This window comes from Equus asinus, chromosome 2, assembly GCF_041296235.1.
Source record: "Equus asinus isolate D_3611 breed Donkey chromosome 2, EquAss-T2T_v2, whole genome shotgun sequence".
In the NCBI taxonomy this organism is placed as follows: Eukaryota; Metazoa; Chordata; class Mammalia; order Perissodactyla; family Equidae; genus Equus; species Equus asinus.
The window spans coordinates 133,405,791-133,425,758 of record NC_091791.1 but is presented as its reverse complement, the minus strand read 5'-3'; the positions used below and the strand labels follow the sequence as shown (position 1 = coordinate 133,425,758).

The 19,968-nt window shown below is 52.0% G+C and overlaps 1 protein-coding gene across 14 annotated transcripts in view; it reads right to left on the bottom strand.

Annotated features, from left to right (window-relative positions):
- MEGF11 (multiple EGF like domains 11) overlaps window positions 1-19,968 on the bottom strand; it is a 337,396-nt gene that overhangs the window by 198,519 nt on the left and 118,909 nt on the right. For all 14 annotated transcript variants that reach the window (XR_011498732.1, XM_070499522.1, XM_044764680.2 and 11 more), the window contains 2 exons: window positions 19,511-19,612; window positions 15,281-15,381 (listed from right to left, as the gene is read on the bottom strand). Coding sequence is in view for 13 of the 14 variants with exons in the window: in XM_070499522.1 (XP_070355623.1) it covers window positions 15,281-15,381; window positions 19,511-19,612 (203 nt within the window). In the remaining variant the exon portion in view is untranslated. The remainder of the gene's footprint in view (window positions 1-15,280; window positions 15,382-19,510; window positions 19,613-19,968) is intronic.

Genomic DNA, 19,968 nt, shown 5'->3' with positions numbered 1-19,968 from the left:
AGGGCAACGTCCCACCGGACCTCAGAGGCAGGTCCTGGCAGGGCAGCCTGGCAAGGAGGAGGCCGCTGAGTCAGGGTTTCTGGGAATGGATGGCTGTGCAGCGGGCCAGGGCACAGAGCACGGGGACGTTCCATCTCTCTCCATCATCCACCCGCTTGACTGCTGTGTTGGTGGGTTGCCGCAACATATGCATGAAAATTGCAAGTCTCGTAATTCACCCAGATGGTGGAAGCTCCCGAATTGTTCCTTCTCGAGAGACAGCTGTTCCACCACTGGGCCATCTGGCTCCCTCTGCTCTGCACCCTGCCCTGCGAATGGAACCATTTTCCACAGGCAGCTTCTCAGATCTTAGAACCAGCTCTTCTTCTCCGCAGGTAATTAAGACCTCCAGCTGAGGCTCATGTGTGGTTTGTACACATGTCAGAGCCGTGTTTTAAAGCTCCGTCAAGGTAAATACAGGTGGGCGAGGCATGGCTGCCTTGCCTACTTCTCAAGGGAGTGTCTTCCGTCACAGACTGAGAGAGAGAAGCCGTCCAGAAATCAGCTCGCCGTTCGTCTGTGCCGGACAGGGCGAGCCCTCACCCCACTTAGAGGTGCCCTGGAATTCCGGGCTGGAAGGGACCTGCAGAGGTCGTACTGCCCACCCTTTAACAGAGGCTTGTTTCAGCTCAGATGGAGACAGATGAATCTCACGCACACCTTCTCACCATTTGAGTTGTAAAGTTATTAAGAAAGACCTTTAAGTCTAGCTTGTGATTTAGGAACACACTGACCTTCTCAGTGGAAAATAAAGAGCACGGCTGGCAGAGACGCTTCCTGTCACCAGCAGGCTGGGTCCCCTGACCCCTTTCTAGGGGACCCCTTCTGGGGTTCAAATCATTGTTTCTCCCTTGGGACACCCACAGGCTGAACCCCGGGGCCCTGAGGATGCAGATGGAGACTGTCTGTCTTCACGGTCTGGGCAGAAATGCTGCGGTCTGCACACTGTCCTGGAACCAGCAGAGCTGTGACTGGCGCCTCGTCGTTTACAGAGCTGCTGTCCTGCACACTCGACAGATCCGCCTCATTTCTGGGATGCACACCAGGAGCTCAGGAATATTTATTTTCTCTTCTGACAGTTTCAAACGTTTTCTTGAGGAAGTCAGGGGAGGGGGCCTGTGTGCCCCACCCCAACCCTGCACTGACACACGCAGGGCTCCTTCCCACATCTGAAAACTGGGTCCTTCTGCCCTCGGCTCCGTGGGGAAGCTCTCTCTGCCTTATGCCACCATTCTGTACAACAAGATCCGATGCTTATTACGCACTTACTGTGTGCCAGGCACGGTTCCAAGCATTTTACACGAATGCGCTCACCTAATCCTCACAGGCCTACGTGGAAGGTACTGTTATCATCCCCATTACACAGATGAGGAAAGTGAGGCACAGAGAGGACAGATAGCAGAGTTCCTCAGACCAGGCTTCACCCCAGCAGGAAATGGGAACTGAGCAGGACAGATGGCCAGGTTGAGGGGTGGAGCGACATCATGCTGCAGGGGTCAGACAGGCAACTGCAGTTAACACCCTATCAGCTAAAAATGACCCTCAACCTCCAGAGATACCAGACCTAGAAGCTGCTGAATGTAGCCTTGCAGCAGCTGAGCCTACAGGCCACTGGCTGTAACAGAATGGTTATGAGCATGAAACTGACACCAGATGCCTGGGGTTGACTTCCTACTGTATCACTTCATTGCTGTGTGGCCTTGGGCAAGGTATGTAACCATTCTGTGCCTCCATTTCCCCCATGTATAAAATGAGAATGTTAATAGTACCTACTTTATAGTGGTGTTGTGAGGACTAAATGGATTAACACAGAAATGAGGCCTAGCATATAGTTTGTGCTGTATAAGTGTTAGCTATGATGATGATAAAGCAGCAGCAGGAGGAGGAGGAAGAGAGGAGGCGCAGGAGAAGGAGAAGAGGATGGTTGTTTCTACTGCCAGATGGGGGAGGTGGGTGTCGGCAGGGGCTGGTGATTACGAAGCCCCATCACATTGTCTGGTAGGACACGGCTGATGCTCTTTTTTTATAGACAAGAAAAGCTCCAAGAGGGGAATGCCATGTCTGAGTCACTCAGCTCGTTAAAGTGCAAAGGAGGGCTGCAGCCCAGCCTCCCAACCCCAAGCCAGAGCTGGGCATGTACTGCACAGAGCCTGAGCACGAACGACAAGGAGACCGCAGCCAGGCGTGGGCCCCATTCTGTTAGACCTAAGGTTCCTGTGGATGTCTCAGCCCCGGCTCCCTCGTCAGGGCACTGGAAGGCCCGCTCCACCACTTCCTGGCGGGGGCCCTTGGGCAAAGCATTGCCCTCCTCCAAGTCTCACTTTTACACGTGTACGGAGAGGAAGAGTTCCTGGAAAGTTATCTTGAGAATAAAATAAAATGAGCTAAGATATGTGAAGGCCTGACACCAAAAACGTGAGTTCCTCCCTTAGTCCCGCTCTTTGTGAAGGTGAATGTCGTCTAAGGGAGGTGTGTCCCAGACGGCCTTGCTGTGCCCCATCGAGCTTCTCTGCCTCATCTGGAGTCACCATCAGCTCCTCCTTCCCCTCGCCCCACCCCCACAAGGAGTTAAGTCTTGAGGAGGATCTGCAGAGGCCTGTGCCAGCCCCTTTGGGGACGCGGGCCAGGAAGGTCCTGCCCTTGGGAAGCTATGGACTTCTCACCCACATGAAACTTGTCAGGATAATCCCAGAGACGTGTATGTCCACCACCTTGAAACCAACCAGACAGCATGTCCAGAGATCTCCATGACCGTTTCATGATTCTTTGCCAACCAAATCGCCTCTGTCTGGCTCTCCCTGCAATTCATTTCACTGAGAACTGCAACCGCATGTTTCCATTCTCAACTATTCCATTGGTTTTGGGTCTCATGTTAACTTTGCCCATGGACGGCAAAATGAGAAAAACCTCTGCCCCACAGTCCCCATAATTGGAACTCATGTTTCATCAAAGTTCAGCGCTGACAGGTCCTCTGACATTACAGATGAGGAAGCTAAGGCCCAGAGAGGTGGGATCCTGTGCCCAGCTGCACAGCAAGTTGATGGCCGTGCAGGTAATGAGAACTCCATCACTGAAAGCCAGGTCAGGGCTCACATCTGACAGCACCACAGTGGCCTCAGGCCCCTAGGGCGTGGCTCCCTGCTGGAGGAAAAACCCAAGTCCTCTCAGTCAGGGTTCGGTGACCTCCTCAGAGTCAGAAGGCAGCGTCGGGGGGACTCTCAGACAACAAATGCTGCTTAGCGCCCCGGGATGGTGGAGGCCCTCCAACCAAAACCGGCCCATCAAGCACCAGATGGCACTTGACTTTGGGGCTGAAGACCTCAGCTAGACTCAAATCCGGCAACCAGCAGAGAATGTAGCCCCAAACTTGGATCTTGCCTCTGGGGTTTCCATGCAGAGAGGCAATTAAAAAGGAGGAGGGTGTGCTCTGATTAGAGAAAAGACAGGGGCAGCCACTGCCAGGGAGCCACACTGTTTGTCCCAGGGCTTGTACCTGCCCCATGGGAGGTAGGAGCCGAGAAGAGGGAAGGGAAAAGCAAGAGGAGGAGGAAGAGAAAGGCAGATAGAAGAGGGAATGGAGACCCTGCCTGGCCTCCTTCTGCGAGGCCTGCCTCTCCCCTCCTGCCTCTCTAGCATCAAATCTTCCGATAGTGCTTTATGTAAGTCTATTGTGCAAAAACAAGATTAAAAGGGACAGGCAGAACAAAGCATCAGTCTCCCTAACAAAGGCCCCTCCACTTAGTAAATTAGGAGCTCTTTCCACCTGACACACTTTTAAAGGGAAATCTTCAATTACCGTGTGCTGGCGGGGCAGAGCGACAAGAGGTCTGGCCAGTAACTTTATTCTCAAAACCCTGAGCAGGCACTGCAATGGTTTTATGTAATAGAGATACGAATCTAGTCCATATAATTTTGAGAATCCTTTATGGAGGACTGAAGGGTGTTTGAGCCCTGCAGCTGTTTCAAAGAGATTTTCTGCAGTTTATGCGTTTACCTTGCCAAAAGCTTAGCTGAGCAAACAAACAGCATCCTTTAAATCACAACGGCTGCTGACTGACTGTCAGGCCTCCGCAGTCTGTCTGGGGGTGGAAACTCGTGGATAAACAGAGGCCAAGGCTTTGGTCCTTCCACCTGGACGACCAAAGGGATGGGGGCTGCCTTGAAGTTGGGGCTCCCCTGGGTCCCAGATTTGGGACTTTCCCTTTCCTTCCAGTCCAGCTCAGCCTGGGGTAAAGGTGGCCAGCAGGGCAGTTCTTTGACTGGCCGGGGGCAGGAGGAGGCCTCTCTGGCTTTTGCCCTTGGTTCCAGGTCTGCCTCCGCCCCAAGAACGAGATTGATGGTGTCATGTGGCTCCCCCTTCCCACCCCATGCAGAGCAAAGATGTGATTCTGGCTCCCTTGGTGACAATTCGGCACCACTGGCTGCTTGAAAAAGAGAAAGAGAAAGCAAAGTGGGAAAGGATGACGGGGAAGCTGACTCTCAGGAGAACCGAGGGGACGTGAACACACAAACTCTCGAAACTCACAAGCGGGTTCTGGGGCCTTTTTCACTGGCAGATACGCAACATGCACATACAGCCAGTATATGCACAGAACACGTGTGTGCACGTGACATGTAAGAGGGGGAGCTCTTCGCACACAGAGAAACCTAACACTCATGAATATACCTGTGCGCACACTAATAAAAGCTAACACATCCACCGCACTTACCATGCGTGTGGTTTACATACATTCTCTTACTAATTCCTCACAACAATCCATGGGGAAGGTACTGTTGCTACTTTACAACTGAGTAAACTGAGGCACAGAGGAGTGACAGCCACACAGGAGGAGGCAGCAGGCTGGTCCTAGGGTCTGTGAGCTTGACCTTTCATTGTCCGGTACATGCCGCACAGACATCCCTCCCATGGTTGGGAGCCACGTCCAAACGTGCAGACTCACGAGGCCACACGCACACACGCATACACACAGCCAGACGCTCCAGCTGGGACACCATTCCTCAGAGGCCCAGACACACCACATCTCCAGGGGAAGATGAGACCAGGCACCCCAGTTCAGGCCAAGACTTAGGCTGGGCAGAAAGGCACTGAATATGAAAATATTAAAATACTTCTGCTCTGGTGGGTAGGTGGTTGCCACCCCTTCCCCCTCCCAGCCCCCCACCTTCCCATAATCCAGCACCTACAGGCACCACAAGTGGCCTCCAGGACCCCATTCCCTTCTAACCTATTGGTAGGAGTACCATACCTGTAGTTAAATATTCTCATTCTTGGAATTTAAAATTATGGACTAAGACCAGTTTAGTGGATACCAGGGGAAAGGTGGGGTGGGGGGCGGGCACAAAGGGTGAAGTGGTGCACCTACAACATGACTGACAAACATTAATGTACAACTGAAATTTCACAAGATTGTAACCTATCATTAACTCAATAAAAAAAAAAAATTCTCATTCTTACGCCCAGGTATAGATGAGATGGGGACAGTGGGATGTGTGCCTGCAACAAGGGGACGGGACCAGGCTCTTGGGGCCTCAGTGAGTCTCGGCCACAGCCCGGCCAGCATGGTATGAAGGGGGCTCAGTGCTCCCAGCCAGTCTTCCCCTCCCCAACTTGCTGGGCAGCTGATCAAGGCTCTTCAAAGACAAGAGTACTGGATGCCGTCGGGAGGCAGAGGGCAGCTCGGAGTCTCACTGAAGCCGCTTGGCTTCTCTTAGTCAATGAGCAGCATCAGAGGAGCCCTGAGGACTGGCATGTCCATGGTCCACAAACCCTGTTAATGGCCATTTTTTGAAACGTCTCTGCTACAAAGGCCAGGAGCCAGGAGGGAAGGAGGAGCTCGACAAACCAGGAGGCATTGTACGAGGAATTTCACCGTCTGCCCGTGTTCTGGAAGCTCACCTCCGACCCAGAGGGTTAGCCTGCTGGGTACTGGGACAGTGGGCTCAGTCCCCACCGAGCCTCAGAGCGGGGTCCCCAAACTCTTCACACAAGTGGGACACCGGCTACAAACACCAGAACTCTGGGAGCAGCTCTGGGAACCCAAGGGGGCGAGGACCCTATCTGAGCAGACAACCCTCCACTCTGGGGTCTCAGAGCCCTGCCCAGAGACCACTCCTCTGGGTGTCCTTTGAGGGTCCCCAGGAAAAGCCAGCCCAAGTGTCCTTCTTCTAGTCATCAAGGCTGCACAAAGCATGTGTCCCTGGTGGGCTCTGTGCTGGGGGCTAGGGATACAGAGAGGTCCCACAGCCTCGGCTCTCAAGGAGCTCACGTCCAGGGAGAGAATAAATAAGCTGAGAATGGTCAGGGCAGGTGGAGGTGAAAGGGGCTGAGGTGAGCACTGGGAGGGGAGAGGGAGGCATTGGGTGGGGCTTCCCAGAGACCATGCAGCTTTGCACTGAGTCTCTAAGAGCCACTAGACAGAAGCTGGGGAAAGCAGGACCAGGGGTTCTAGGAAGCAGGGGCAGCCTGTACGAAGGCCCCGAGAGACTGTGGAGAATTCAGTGCCTGGGTGGCGCGCAGAAGATCGGCAATGGGACCCTGGGGAAGCGAGACACAAAGTGGTGGGTCTCAGCATGGAGGAGCCTGGGTACAGCATTTGCAATAAGTGGCAGGGCGGGGAACGGGAGGGAAGAGTCCAAAAATATGGAGGGGTGGCAGTTGGAAGTGGAATTGAAAGGGATTGGTGGAAGCTGATCCCCCAGTATTTTCCGAGCCCCTGTGTGCCCGGCACATTGTGAGCCGCTGCAGACCACACAACGACGTGTTTTTAAAAGGGTGCCCCTGCCCTCAGGAGCTTACAGTTCCTGTGTTGTTCAGTCATCATTCATCATTTACTGAACACCTCCTAGACACCAGGTGCTGGTCTAGGAGTCGAGGAACCAGCTAGGAACAGATCCAAGTCCCTCAGCCCTGTTGAGCACACAGTCCTCGATGTCTGCGTACTTCTATACACCTCTGTGTCAGGCAGTGATCGTGCTAATCAATAAAAACAGGATAAGGGGGTACAGAAAGACGCCAGGGAGGGGACTGCTGTTTCCGATAGCACGGTCCGGAAAGACTGCTAATATGACATTCGAGAAGAGACTACGTGAAATAAGGGAGTGAGCCCCATGGAGATCCGGGGGGAAAGCATTCGGCAGAGGGAACAGCACCCAAGGTTTCCCGTGTGCTGGGGTGGGAAGGGGGCTAGCACAGGAGACGGAGGGAGTGGGAGGAGGTGGGTCAGGGTTAGCTGGTGCCAGGCCACATGGGGCCTGCGGCACAGCAAGAAGGTCAGAGAAGCAGCAAACAGCCAGCCAGGACCAGAACCAGAGGTGGTACTCCACAGACGCCCAGGGAGTTCAGAAGATGGAGGCTTCCACAGAGAAAGGGGGGGCTAGGCTGGGGGAGCTACTTCTCAGGCTTTACCTGGCCCAGGACACCCAGGATGGGGACTTGCATAAGTGCCCGACTGCTCTGACTCTAATAAAGGCTTCCCCTCTGAGGCCGCCCAGCCCGGATGGCAGAGGTTTAATTACAGCTGCAGCTGGCAATTAAGCGGCTCCTGGATCCTTCCGTGGCTGCGTCAGCACACAGGACCCTGCTGGCACTCGCTGCGGGTGAGGCCCAGCAGGAAGGTTTAGGGCTAGCCCAGCAAAACGCTGCCGGCCAGACCCCCCATCTCTGGTATCCCCTCGGCCCAAGTGCCTGAGCACGGTCATCCACGCCTCACCCATCCCTGCACACCCCTCCTAAGTTGTCCTTCACCCCTTCAACAGTCCTGCATGCTGCTGCCCCCAGAGCACAGTCCTGACACCACTGTGAGCACGGCACTGGCTGCTTAAACCCTTCAGTGACCTCAAGAGATTATCTATATGTGTATATATATACATATATATATAATATACACTTACACACACAGTCATACACCACATTAACGACATTTTGGTCAATGACACACCACATATACGACAGTGGCCTCCTACGATTAGCACCATGTAGCCTAGGTGTGTAGTAGGCTGTACCTTCTAGGCTTGTGTAAGTGCACTCTGTGATGTTCACACAACGACAAAACTGCCTAACGATGCATTTCTCGGAACTATCCCTGTTGTTAAGCGATGCATGACTGTGTAAACATTTTTTCCCACTATACCACATGTTTCTCATTCATTTGTGTATCCCCAGGACTCAGCAGTGCCTTCAAGGCTAAGGTACCTAATAAATGTTGATGGATGGATGGACAGATGGAAGGATGGATGTTGCTCTGGGCAGTGAAGCTCAGCAGGTGTTGGTGACCCAGGGGAGCAGCATCCGCGCTGTTTCTGGGGATGGCAGGCAGCAGGGTTCCCGGGGAGCCTCCTAGAGGGCCAGGTGGGAATTCGTTTACCTAGTAGCCGTGTGGAGAGGCCGAGTTGCAGACAGGACCCACAGCTCTGTTCACACACTCACACGCACAGCATCCCCACCCACCACCTTAATCCCGGCACCTCTCAGGACCCACCTTAGCCACATTTTGAAATCAAACCAGTTTGTCTCCAGTCCCTCCCTCTCCCTACGTGCTCTTCACTCACCCTCTGTCTGACCCCACTTCTCTCTTCTGGCCACGGGTCCCTCCTGCTGAGAGAAAACCCACTGTAGGAGGGAAAAGTACAGGACTGGAAGTAGCCCCCATCTCAATTCCTGGGCTGCGCCGGTCCACGCAGACAAGTCACTTGGCCTCACCCAGCTTCACTTCCTCTACTGTGCAGAGGCAGTAATAATAACACTCACTTCTCCAGTCTGTGGAAGTCAGCAATCAGTCCAAGAGAGCACTGAATTAAACCTCAGAGGCTCTGGTTATAAAGCCCCCCACTCCGCCACTCACTATAAAACAGGGGCCGGTCCAGTGACACGGCAGAAAGTGCTAACGCAGGCCCCTTCTCCTACAAAAATGCCCCCAAAATATAACAGAAATATTTTTTAAATATGTATCTGAGCACTAAGGAAAGGTAAATCCCCATGTGTGAGAAAAAGGGTGGGGGTTTACAGGAGCTGCAGAAGGTCAGATGCTGAAGCTGAGGGGGCCCAGGGCACATGCGCCATGGCTAGCTGTGGCCCTAGCCCCGCCCAGGCTGGGAGCCTGGGGTTTCACACCCCCGGGGGCAGACTTGGCCTTGGGAATTGCTGGTCCACGTAGGGTAAACTTGAAAATGCTGCCCCCTAGCCTAGGGAAAAAACAAGGGATTCTGGATAAGGAAAAAAGTCTCCCAACAAGAAACAAAAAACCAGGAGGGGGGAAAGGGGAATGACTGCTTAACGGGTACGAGGTCTCCTTTAGGGGCGAGGAGAATGTTTTAGAAGTAGATAGAGGTGATGGTTGTACAACACTGTGAACGCACTAAATGCCACTGAATTGTACACTTCAAAATGTTTAATATTGTTATGTGAATTTCACATCAATTTTTTTAAAAAGTGGGGGAAAAAAACCATAAGCCTTCACCACATGCAGCATGGAGTCCCAAACCAAGTCAGCAATGCAAAGACGGGTCCTGAGCCAGCAAAAACCGTTAGTGTGCCTAATAAGAAAATGCAAACTAGTGTGTATGGCTCTTGCACAACTCAGTGCATGTGGGAGGGGAAAAAAGGCTATTTTGGCAAAAAAAACAAAAAACAAAAAACAGAAAAAAGGAAAAGAAATTAGGACCTGTACAAGGAAACAACCCTCCATAAGGGAGAATGCGCAGTTTCCACAAACAGTATTGATGCTCTAGGCACTTGGGCTAATAGAACTAAGAGCACTAGAGAACCATCCGGAAGAGACCGTAAAAGAAATATGTTTAAAATAATTAAAGCAATAACAGAAGGATTAGAATTCATAATGAGAGAATAAGACACTACAGAAAAAAACACGCAGATCTGAAAAAGAACCAATAGAACTCCTAGAACTGAAACATGTAGTCATTGAAATTAAGACCTCAACAGACAGGTTAATTAGCAGAGCTAAAGGATTTGAAAAACGGATCTGAGGAAAATGTCCAAGATACAACACAGGGAGATAAAGAGATGAAAAATGAGAGCCCAGGAGAGAGAGGAGGGAAGGAGAGAGTTCAGCATTTTGGAGCTCCAATTGGAGAGAACTGAGAGAATAAAGGTAAGGAGATCTTGAAGAGATATGGCTGAGAATCTTCCAGAACTGATAAAGGACATGAATCCTTAGCTTGAAGAAGATGTACACCTCTAAGGAGCAAACAGTATGAATAAAAATAATCCACATCCAGACATCCTAGGGACACCGCAGAGCACGGCACTGACAAAGTCCAGAACACCACGGAAAGCATCCTCGAACTGCCGAAGAACAGGACTGAGGACCTAGAATCTCACAGGCAACCAAAGCATCTTTCAAGAGTGAGGGAAAAATAAGGCATTTTCAGACAAGCAAACATACGAGTCGACCCCTCGTAGACCTTCCCGGAAAGAATTACTCAAAAAGACCCTTCAAGGAGAATGAAGCCGAACTGAGAAGGAAGAAGTGAGACTCAAGAAGAGATGAGGAGCAAAGAAATCAGTAAACATAGAAGTCAAATTTAAACTCAAGTAATCAACTGTGTGAAACAAGTGCAATAATAAAACGGAAATACCTAAATCCCAGAAAGGGTGAGAGGCGTTTCACTGGAGCCAAATCTTATGCACTCCTCAGGTTCCTTCCGTGCAGCCCGTCTCCCAGACCTTCAGCTGCTGGCTCCCCCTTGGCCACCCCCGTGCAGACTGACCCCACTGGGCCGCATCAGTCCCTCTTCTGAAGCCGACCTGACTAGATGCTCAAGTAAGCTGGGCACCCTCCAGGCCACAGCCCAGCTGGGCCCATCAGCCACAGACCTGAGCTTCTGGCTAATGCCGCCACTTCTGGATCTGGATGAAAGCCACACTGCAGGATGCGTGCTCTGGCATTCCAAGCAGTCCCTACGAGGGCTAGAGGACACCACCTGGAAGTTTGGGGGAGTCACCTCCCCATGGGGGAAATTCTGCCAACAGGAAATGGGAGACGGGGCGTTGTACAGAGAAATTCCCTCTCCTTGCTGGCTATTCTCTGTTGCCCATCAGAAGCCCTGAATACCAAGCAGATGCACCTGTTAAGCAACCTCCTGGGCTCCTTGCAATTTACTGGGAGGCTGTGGTCAGCACAGCAACCAGGCCCTGGGATAACAAAGACCAGTGATTTCAAAGTGTGGCTCCCATTCCAGCAGCATGAGCATCTTCCGGGAACTTGTTAGAAATGCAAATTCTCCAGCCCCACCCCAAATCTTCTGAACCCGAGACTGAGGCTGGGAACAAGGAGTGCGTGTTGTAGCAAGTTCTTGTGCAGGTCCTGAGCGCTCTCGGCATCAGGTGGGTTCCTCGCAGGTTCTGGTGAACTTGCAGGTTCTCTGGCCTCCCAGGTGGGGAGGGAGGACTGCAGGCCATCAGCTTCCGAATGCTCCCAGGCTTACAGCTTCTCTGGCACCCAGCTCCCTGGGCACAACTTTCTCCCTCTCACAAGTTCCCCAACCCTGGGGTCTCCATTCTCTCACAGACAAGTGACAAAGCCTGTGGGGGGCTGGCTGGTGCCCCCTCCCTCTCCTCCCTCACAATAAGCAGGAACAAGAGAGTACTGGTAATGGCTGACACCCCCCAGCTATGGGTTGAATTGTGTCCTCCTAAAATTCCTGTGTTGAAGTCCCAACTCAGCCCCAGTCCCACAGAAGGAGACCTCATCTGGAGATAGGGTCTTACAGCGGTAATCAAGTTAAAATGGGTCAATAGGCTGGGCCCTGATCCAGTAGGACAGGTGTCCTTTTAAAAAGGGAAAATTTGGAGACCGACACACATACAGGGAGAATGCCATGTGAAGGACGCAGTCACGCTGCCACAAGCCAGGGAACCACCAGAAGCAAGGAGGGAGGGCTGGAACAGATCTTCTGTCACAGCCCTTAGAAGGAACCAACCAACCCTGCCGACACCTTGATGTTGGACTTCCAGCCTCCAGAATGGAGAGACAATAAAATCCTGTTGTTTAAGCCGCTCAGGCTGTGGTGTTTTCTAACGGCTGCCCTAGGAAATTAATACCTGCCTCACCCAGCCAGCCTCAGCACCCCATCTCCCAGCCTAGATCCTCCCACTGCGGTCAGGCAGCCTCTGCACCCCCCTACCACGCTCAGGCCCACCTCCATGTCTTTCCTGATGGGGTTCCCTCTCCCACCGCCCGCTAAAGATGCCCTTCCATCAAGCCCAAACCCCCACGAGGCCTCCCGAGGGATCGCAGGTCACGGCATTCTCTCCTGCTTGAGCCTGTCCAGTCCCTGTCTAGTCTTTCTCACATTCCTGTCTGGGCCGTTATCTGAGGATTTTCCTGCGTGTCAGTCTTGCCTTCCCAACAACACTAGAGGTCCCTCGAGGGCAGCGCAGCACTGTGGGTGGGCCGCAGTAGGCGGTAATAACTGCAGCGCTGGGCTGAAACATCCGTCGAGGACTCCCTCTTCGCTCTTCAGCCTGTAGCTATTTCTCATTAACACTCGGTAAGTGGGCGTGGCCAAAAAGACAGCCTCTCCTCTCTTTACTCCTGCCTACTTTATAAGAATGCCTGTCAAAGCATCTGTAACACTCGTGGCGCATATTTGTGTACCAGACCACCTCCTTCCACTAGGCTGCAAGCTCCTTGAGGCAGCAGCCATTTCTCATCCGCATCTATGTAGCCCCCACATTTGCATAATAGGAAGCAACAAGTATAAGTCGAATGGATAAACATGAGTATATGGCAGAAACTATTTACCATGGATCCTAGAGACACTGTAAAAGTTTCAATGAATCCATGAACCCACTGAAATTGCGTGCAAAGGGCTGTGTGGATGTATAAGTTTACATATATAGTGTGCATTTTCTCAGGGAATGGGTCCATGGAGCTCTGAGAAATTAAAACAAAAGCCAAGACTGAAAAAATGTCAAGACCCAAAGCCATGGAGTAGGGACCTGGCATTTATGAAGTCTCTGCCCTGTGCCTGGTGGTGTAGATATTACACTCCCCATTTTACATGAGTGGAAACTGAGGTTTGGCAAGGTGACGTCTTGTCTAGGCTCCTGAAGAGAAGCAGCTGGTCCAAGTGGTTCAGAGCAGACTCTGAGCCAGGTAGTCTGGGTTCAAATCCCAGCTCTACCACTTTCTAGCTGTGTGATCTCGGTCAAGTTCCTCAGTCGCTCAGTGACTCAGTTTTCCCATCTGTAAAATGGGAGAAATAAGGGTACCTACCTCATAGGTCTGTTGTGAGGAGTTGTTGCATGGATGTATGTAAAGTGATCAGAACAGTGCCTGGTGTGGGGTGTGTACGCTGAAGATGATGATGATGATGATAAAGAGGAGGAAGGTGGGGTGGCAGAGCTGAGATTCAAACCCAGGCCTGTATGACTCTTGCCCCTCTGTGTCATCACTACCACACCCAGCATGCCACAATGCCCCATCCCGCTGCTGAAACCCTTCTGTCCCCTCCTAGAAAAAGGCTTCAGTCCTGAAAGTGGCTTTTCTAGCTTGGCTTCCTGGAGATGGCCTGGGCCGTGGCCACCAGCTCAGCAGGCAGTACCTGGCTGTTACATAAGGAGTAGGTGGGAGGTGATAAGCTGCCCTTTCCAGTCAGCAACATGGAGCCCGCACAATCAGGACACTCAGCGCTTCTGCCCTGCTCTTCATTTTCCAAGAGCTTTACCAACACCCACTAATGGAAATTAGAAAGCAAACGTGCTCATCCACTCCTGGAGCCCCAGGCTGACGTCCGAACTCCCTTTATAATTTCCCTGAGTCCATCACTGTGCCCTGAGCTCCGAAGGGCCACTCACATCCATCCTGCTCAAGCTTTATGAGTCCCGTGTCCCACCCCTGGCCTTACTCTCGCTCCCCTCCAAGAAGACAGAGCAGCAGAAGTTAAGCCTTGGTCCTGACCTCGCTTCTATACTCAGGTCCCCATGGTAACCCCATTCCAGGTGAGGCACTGGCCAAGGCCTTGCCCTCCGCCCTGCTCCTGAGAAACAGCCTTTTGGGGTTTGCCATGGGTAAATATCTTTGTATTTTTCCTGCAAACCCATCACTATTGAACCCATTTGCAGGAGCATTTTTCATTCCCTCCTGTAATGCAATTAGAATCGAGTTTCTCCAGCATTAGGGGAGATGTAACATCAGTAGGGAAAATTGTCATTTCATTCCCAACATCAACACGCCCACTCTGCCCAAATTCTCTCTCTGGTGCTAGCTCGCTCTACCCACCTGAACGGCAAGGAGAATACTAACAAGGAAAATCACTCTCCAAATGAAGAGGCAGTCCTTGGGGGTGGCTTCTCCTCTCAGTCATTACACAGGGGCTCCCAGCTTCTCTGACCCTCTCCTGCAGTTGAGGGAACCCTCTCATGCCCTCTGGAAAGTCCCATGCTGACCCCATCCCACTGGTCAGAGGTGAGTGGGGAAAGAGTCCATTAGACTCTAACAGGTCTATGCTCATTCTCCCAGAGAAGTTAAGTGACTTGCCCAAAGCCACATGCCTGGGAAGCTGGGAGCAGAACCCAGATCTGCAGGTTCCTGGGTGTCTCCCACTGCACTACACTGCCTCCCACCCAGAGGGCCGGCAGCTGCCAGCAACTTAGCCCTTGTCTCTCTGGGGACACTAAGGCTTCAGTTTTCTGAGCCATGGCAGACAAACAGGGAAAGAGGTAACATGTATCCTTCACGCATTCACCTTTTCTTCAGTGTCTCCCAACCCCTTTTGGAAATCCTCCTACTTCCTGGAACTGGTCCCTTGTGATCTGTCTTGCTCTTGCCATCCTCCTAGGTACTATGATCTTGTCCTCCAATGACCCAGCCTTCCTTCCTTCCTCTCTTCCATCCATCCACCCATTTCTCCATCATTTATCCATTCATCTCTCCTTCCATCCAACAAAGCCTCCTTGAGCACCTCAGCTCTGTGCCAGACTCTCAACACTTCTTCCCCATTGCTCCTCAGAGCACCCCCTTCTCTCCTGACGCCGTCAAAGGCTAGAACTGACCTGCTTCCATCCCCCTCTTAGGAGGTTGATCTGATGGACAAATTTGTGCTAATGTGTTTGCACCAGACTCTTTATCCCCTCAGAGCTGGCAGTGGGCAGGGACTTTTGGAGCCCTAGGCTAGCCGAGGCCTGCTGCCCAGGGCCTAGATGACAGCCCTACCCCTCTTTACATCCCCTCCCCTCCCCTCCCCTCCCCACCAGGCCAGAATAGCAGCAGCCCCTACATACGTATGCAGAAGTCTCCGTTCTCGTAGTAGCCGGGGCAGCACTGGGACCTCCGCCGGTACATGGTCCGCAGGCCGCGCCGATACGCTGTCTTATAACTGATCCTAAGGCACAAGGGAGAAAGCCACTTGAAAGTATTGAAAATCAATCACTCCCGTTAGAATGATATTTGTGTTAAGCTATATCGAGGATGCCATTCAATAATTACTTTAAAATGCATGGCGGCTTCGAATGTGAAGGAACACAATAGAGAAAAATCAATGGCGGGATCTGGCCTGTTGTGATGCAGAATGTGTTACTGATATGGTGGCATTCGTGCTACACCTGCTGGCTTTTCCCCAGTCTCTTCAGAGTGATATTTAGAAGGGTAACAGAAGATAGTTTCCCGGGTGACGTTGTGCAGGGTAATGGAGGGGCTTCTCCTTTAAACCCCCAGACCCTGGGCTGGAGTTGCCCACGGGGGGACCTGGACAAGAATCGGGCCCCGAGAGTTCCCATCCCCACCCCCTCAACAAGCAGACTGCTGACGGCCCCTGGGAACTGGTCCACCCACTTGGAGAGGCAGAGTCAGCAAAGGCCTCGCTGAGTCTGACTCAGTCCCAGAGAGTGGATTAATCTCCCTCACACCACAATCACACCACCTGGGGAAGGGCTTTGCATGCCATCCCTGGGGAGGCTCAGAACCGATCTCTGGCTCTGCAGAGGAAGAAACTAAGGTCAGAGAGCAGAAGAAGCTCTGGACGGGGAGTCGGAGACCTGGGTTCCAGTTCTTATGCTGACATGGGTGCAGAGACTTCACCCTGTGCCAGGGAGATTTATAGGATAATCTCATTCCATTCTCCACCTGAGGCAGGTAGCATTATTATGCCCCTTTTATTTCATTTTATATTTTAGAGTTTTTATTATTATTTTATGTACCCATCCCCCTTTGTTTTATGGATGAGAAAACTGAGATTCAGAGAAGTTATTGACTTGCTTGAGGTCACACAGCTAGTAAGTTTCAGAGCCAGGATTCAAACCCAAGTCACTCTAATTTCAAAGCCACCAGGCTTAACCTACTGCCCTGCCAGTTCCCAGCCAGTGGCTTGCTGGGCTCACAGGATGGCCATAGTGAAGGGGTAAGAGAAAGGAAAGGGATGGTGTGAGGACTGAGTCCTTAAGAGGGAGTCAAAATGGGGTCTTGGAAGGCAAAGCCCCTTCCTCACACATAGGGTCAAATGGAGGAGATCTGAAGCAGCCATTAAAGACCAGAGAGAGGAAGGGACTTCCCAAGGTCAAGGTTTAACTAGGACTCAACCCCTGAGGCCAGAGCTCTTTCACCTCCCCAGCAGCCCCCCCAGGGGAGCCTGCCCTGTGGACCCCTCCCCGGGGGGCAGAGCAGCAGGGGCCGGTCCCTGGCGATGCCTGCAGCCTGCCTTCCATGGACGGTCAGGCCAACTTGGGAAGGGCGTCCTGCAGCACAGGCCGGGCCAGTCCTCCCTGTCCTTAAAGACAAATGACAGTGCAGGGCTCTGGGGAAATTTGTGATATTTGGGCATGTCATAAACTAAGGTCATTCCACTTTGTCAAAAGCCCATAACGGAAGGTAAGCCGGCCTCAAAGTGAAGCCGCTTCCCCGGCCAGGAAGGCAGCCCCTGGCAATCTCAGGGGGTGTGTAAGCTTCTCAGATGAAGAATGACTCAGGGTTGACTCAGAGGTCATCCAGTCCATTCCTCTCACTAAACAGGGTTATCTCCAAGCCTTCCAGTGGAGGGGTGGTCTCAGCATCATAAAAGCCTCTGAGGGGAGAGGTGTCCCCCCTCACTTCCGGCTTTCCCATCCTTGCTTGCTCCTTGTACTGGGGTGGAAGCAGGAGAGGGAAGGGGCCAGGGGCCAGGTGGCTGTCAGGAGAAGGATGCCATGTTCAAACAAGCCATTCCACTCCGAAGCAGACTGATGGTGTGGCTGTCAGCATGCACACCCTGGGTCACCAGGAAAGCTGCAGGGCGACTCAATCATTCAGCAAAATAATTCACGTTTCAGGAATGCAGCCTATTTTAATAAGCAGCCACTCACTCATCCTTCCCCAGTGGTGATGGACGGCAGCCCCAGCCTCCAAGTACCCAACACAGCCACACCTCAGAGCAAACTCGGCTCTGGCGCGGGGCCTGACAGGGCTCATGGGGAGCAGGGCTCCTATTTCTGCCTCCACCTCTGACCAGGGCCACAGGCAGCTAACTTGGCACAACTGGGGGAGTCAGAAGAGGGCATTTGTTCCCACCTCCTCATTTCACAGTCAAGGGCTAGAGGAAGGGAATGCAATAATGGCTGAGTAGCTCCTATTTATCAACCCTCCTGCAAATAACTATACAATCTGGGACAAATGTAAAAAACAACTACCTGAAGGCACTAGAGAGAGGACAAAGGCGGATGCTGGAGGGAAGTAGACACTGGGAAGAAAGGAATGACACTGGGCAAGGTGAGCCCAAGGGCAGACCCCAGGCAACAATCCTCCAGGCAGCTAAAATTCAGACAGAAGACACATATCCTTACGTGTCCGAAGAACCACAGGACAAGTCCAGGGTGGACCCAGCAACTAGAAAGTGAAAAGGGAAACCCCAGAAAGGAGAGAGGCATGAAGAGGAAGCCCCATATTCTTTGTAAAATCTCTGCCCGAACTTCTCTCACCTGAATTGTGTGTGTGGAGGGCAGGTTCCAAGCTGTCAGCTAAGGCTAAAAATCCTGAACTTTCAGAGTTTGGAATTTGAGTTTAATGAAGTTAACTGGCTGCTAAAACAAACAAACAACAGATCAATACTCTCTGTAGGAACATAACATAATTCAGTCTCCACAGTTGCTGTTATTCTCAATGCCCAGAATGCAATCCGAAATTACTAGACTTATTAAAAAAGAAACTAGAAATATTACCTGTATAAGGGAAAAGGCAATCAATGAAGACCAACCCTGAGATGACTCAGATGTTAGAATTAGCAGTCAAGGATTTCAAAGCAGCTATTATAGCTATGCTCGGTGTCTCACAGCACATTACTTGCAAAACCTCAAAGAAAACCAGGACTTCGGCTTTTCAGCTTAAGAGAGTTTCCCCATCCACATTGCTACCCACCATGATTCCTGCACAAACTCCAAAGAGGGACTAGGCCCACAAGGAGGAAGCAAAAGAAACTGGAACCAACACAGACACTCAGCAACTAGGAAACAGGCCTACCAGCAGCCTCTCCCTCATTCCCTCACTTACCCTCAGCCACGGTCTTTCACCCCTCAAATAACAAAGTCACATTTCCTCTATCTAATAGCTCACTTTTTTCCATTTCCCCCTACACTTTTCAAAGTATTTTCACATTCCTGACCTCACTGGACCCTGCGGGTAAGTAGGGCAAAGATCACTACATGTTTGATGAATACACTGGGAATCCCAAAATAAAGTGACTTGCTCAGGGTCATCCAACAAAACATGTTCTCTCTTCCTTCCTCTTCTCTCTCCCCGAGTGGCATGAGAGCATGGAATGATTTGCAGGAGGGCTGCAGACAAGGGAGCAGGATACCCATACATAGTCGTTCAGGTTGAGCACTTCTGTGGGCAGCCTGGCCAAGGTGCCTGAAGGCTGCTGAATCCCAGCCTGAACTCTGTCCTCCAAGCCAGATGCCCTGGCATGGGCTACATCTGCTCGGAGGGCAGCTGTCTTAGGTTGGGTTTTGCCCCCAGAAGCAGACCCTGAGGCAAGGATTCAAGGCCAAGCAGTTTATTTGGGAGGTGATCCTAGGAAGCACTTGGGGGGGGGGGGGGTGGGGCGAGTAGAAAAATGAGACAGGGAAGTAAAGGCAGCCAATGCAGGGTGTGCTACTGAGCAGGTTACTGGTATGAGTTTACTGGGGTTCCATCCCCCTGGGGACCACTGGGATACAGTGTAGAACTTGCTCAGAGTGGTCCCCTCTACCCTGAGGGGGAGGAAGCTGGGGTATTTATCCACCAACTCCCCATCAGTCATTGGTTGAGGGATGCCCCCAAGGGCATTAATTCTCTGGCACTTCTGGCCGGCCCTGCCCATAAGCTCCTCGGACCAGAAAGAAGCTCTCGGGAGAGCATCTCAGGTGTTGCGTGAAGAGTGAGTACCGAGGGGCTATAGCTGGTACACCAACCACCTCTACTACAGGGGCCTTTTACCCACGTGCACAAGGCAAGCCCTGAGGGCCCGGCACTTTCTCCCTGCCCCATCGTCTGCGAGAGATACTCACCGGTGCCGGGTGCACTTGAACCAGTTAAGGATGTCTGTGCATCGCGTGTAGTAGATCTGGTCAAAGGGGTGTGCATATGATTCCTGGACGGTCACGGCATAGCTGAGAACCAGACAGGAAACAGAAGCTGTGGTCAGCACTTGGGAGGCTGAGCTGATATCAGGATGGGGTCTCCCTCCCCAGGGGAGCCAGGCCCATAGCCAAGTGTCCAGGGGCTCCAACCTCTTCCTGACCCACGAGCCTTCCACCCATGGATGCCCTCGGCATTCAAACTTCCTGACCCCCCAGCTGGATCCAGGACACACACCCCCTACTGCCCTTTGGCCCAGCTCATTTTCTGAAATTCTAGTTCATTTGTTCATTTAATAGAGAATGAATAAAAGAGGGTTTAGGTTTATTCTATGAAGCTCTGGAAGGCAGAGCCAGCAAGTTTTAAAATACTCTATGTTTGTTCAGAT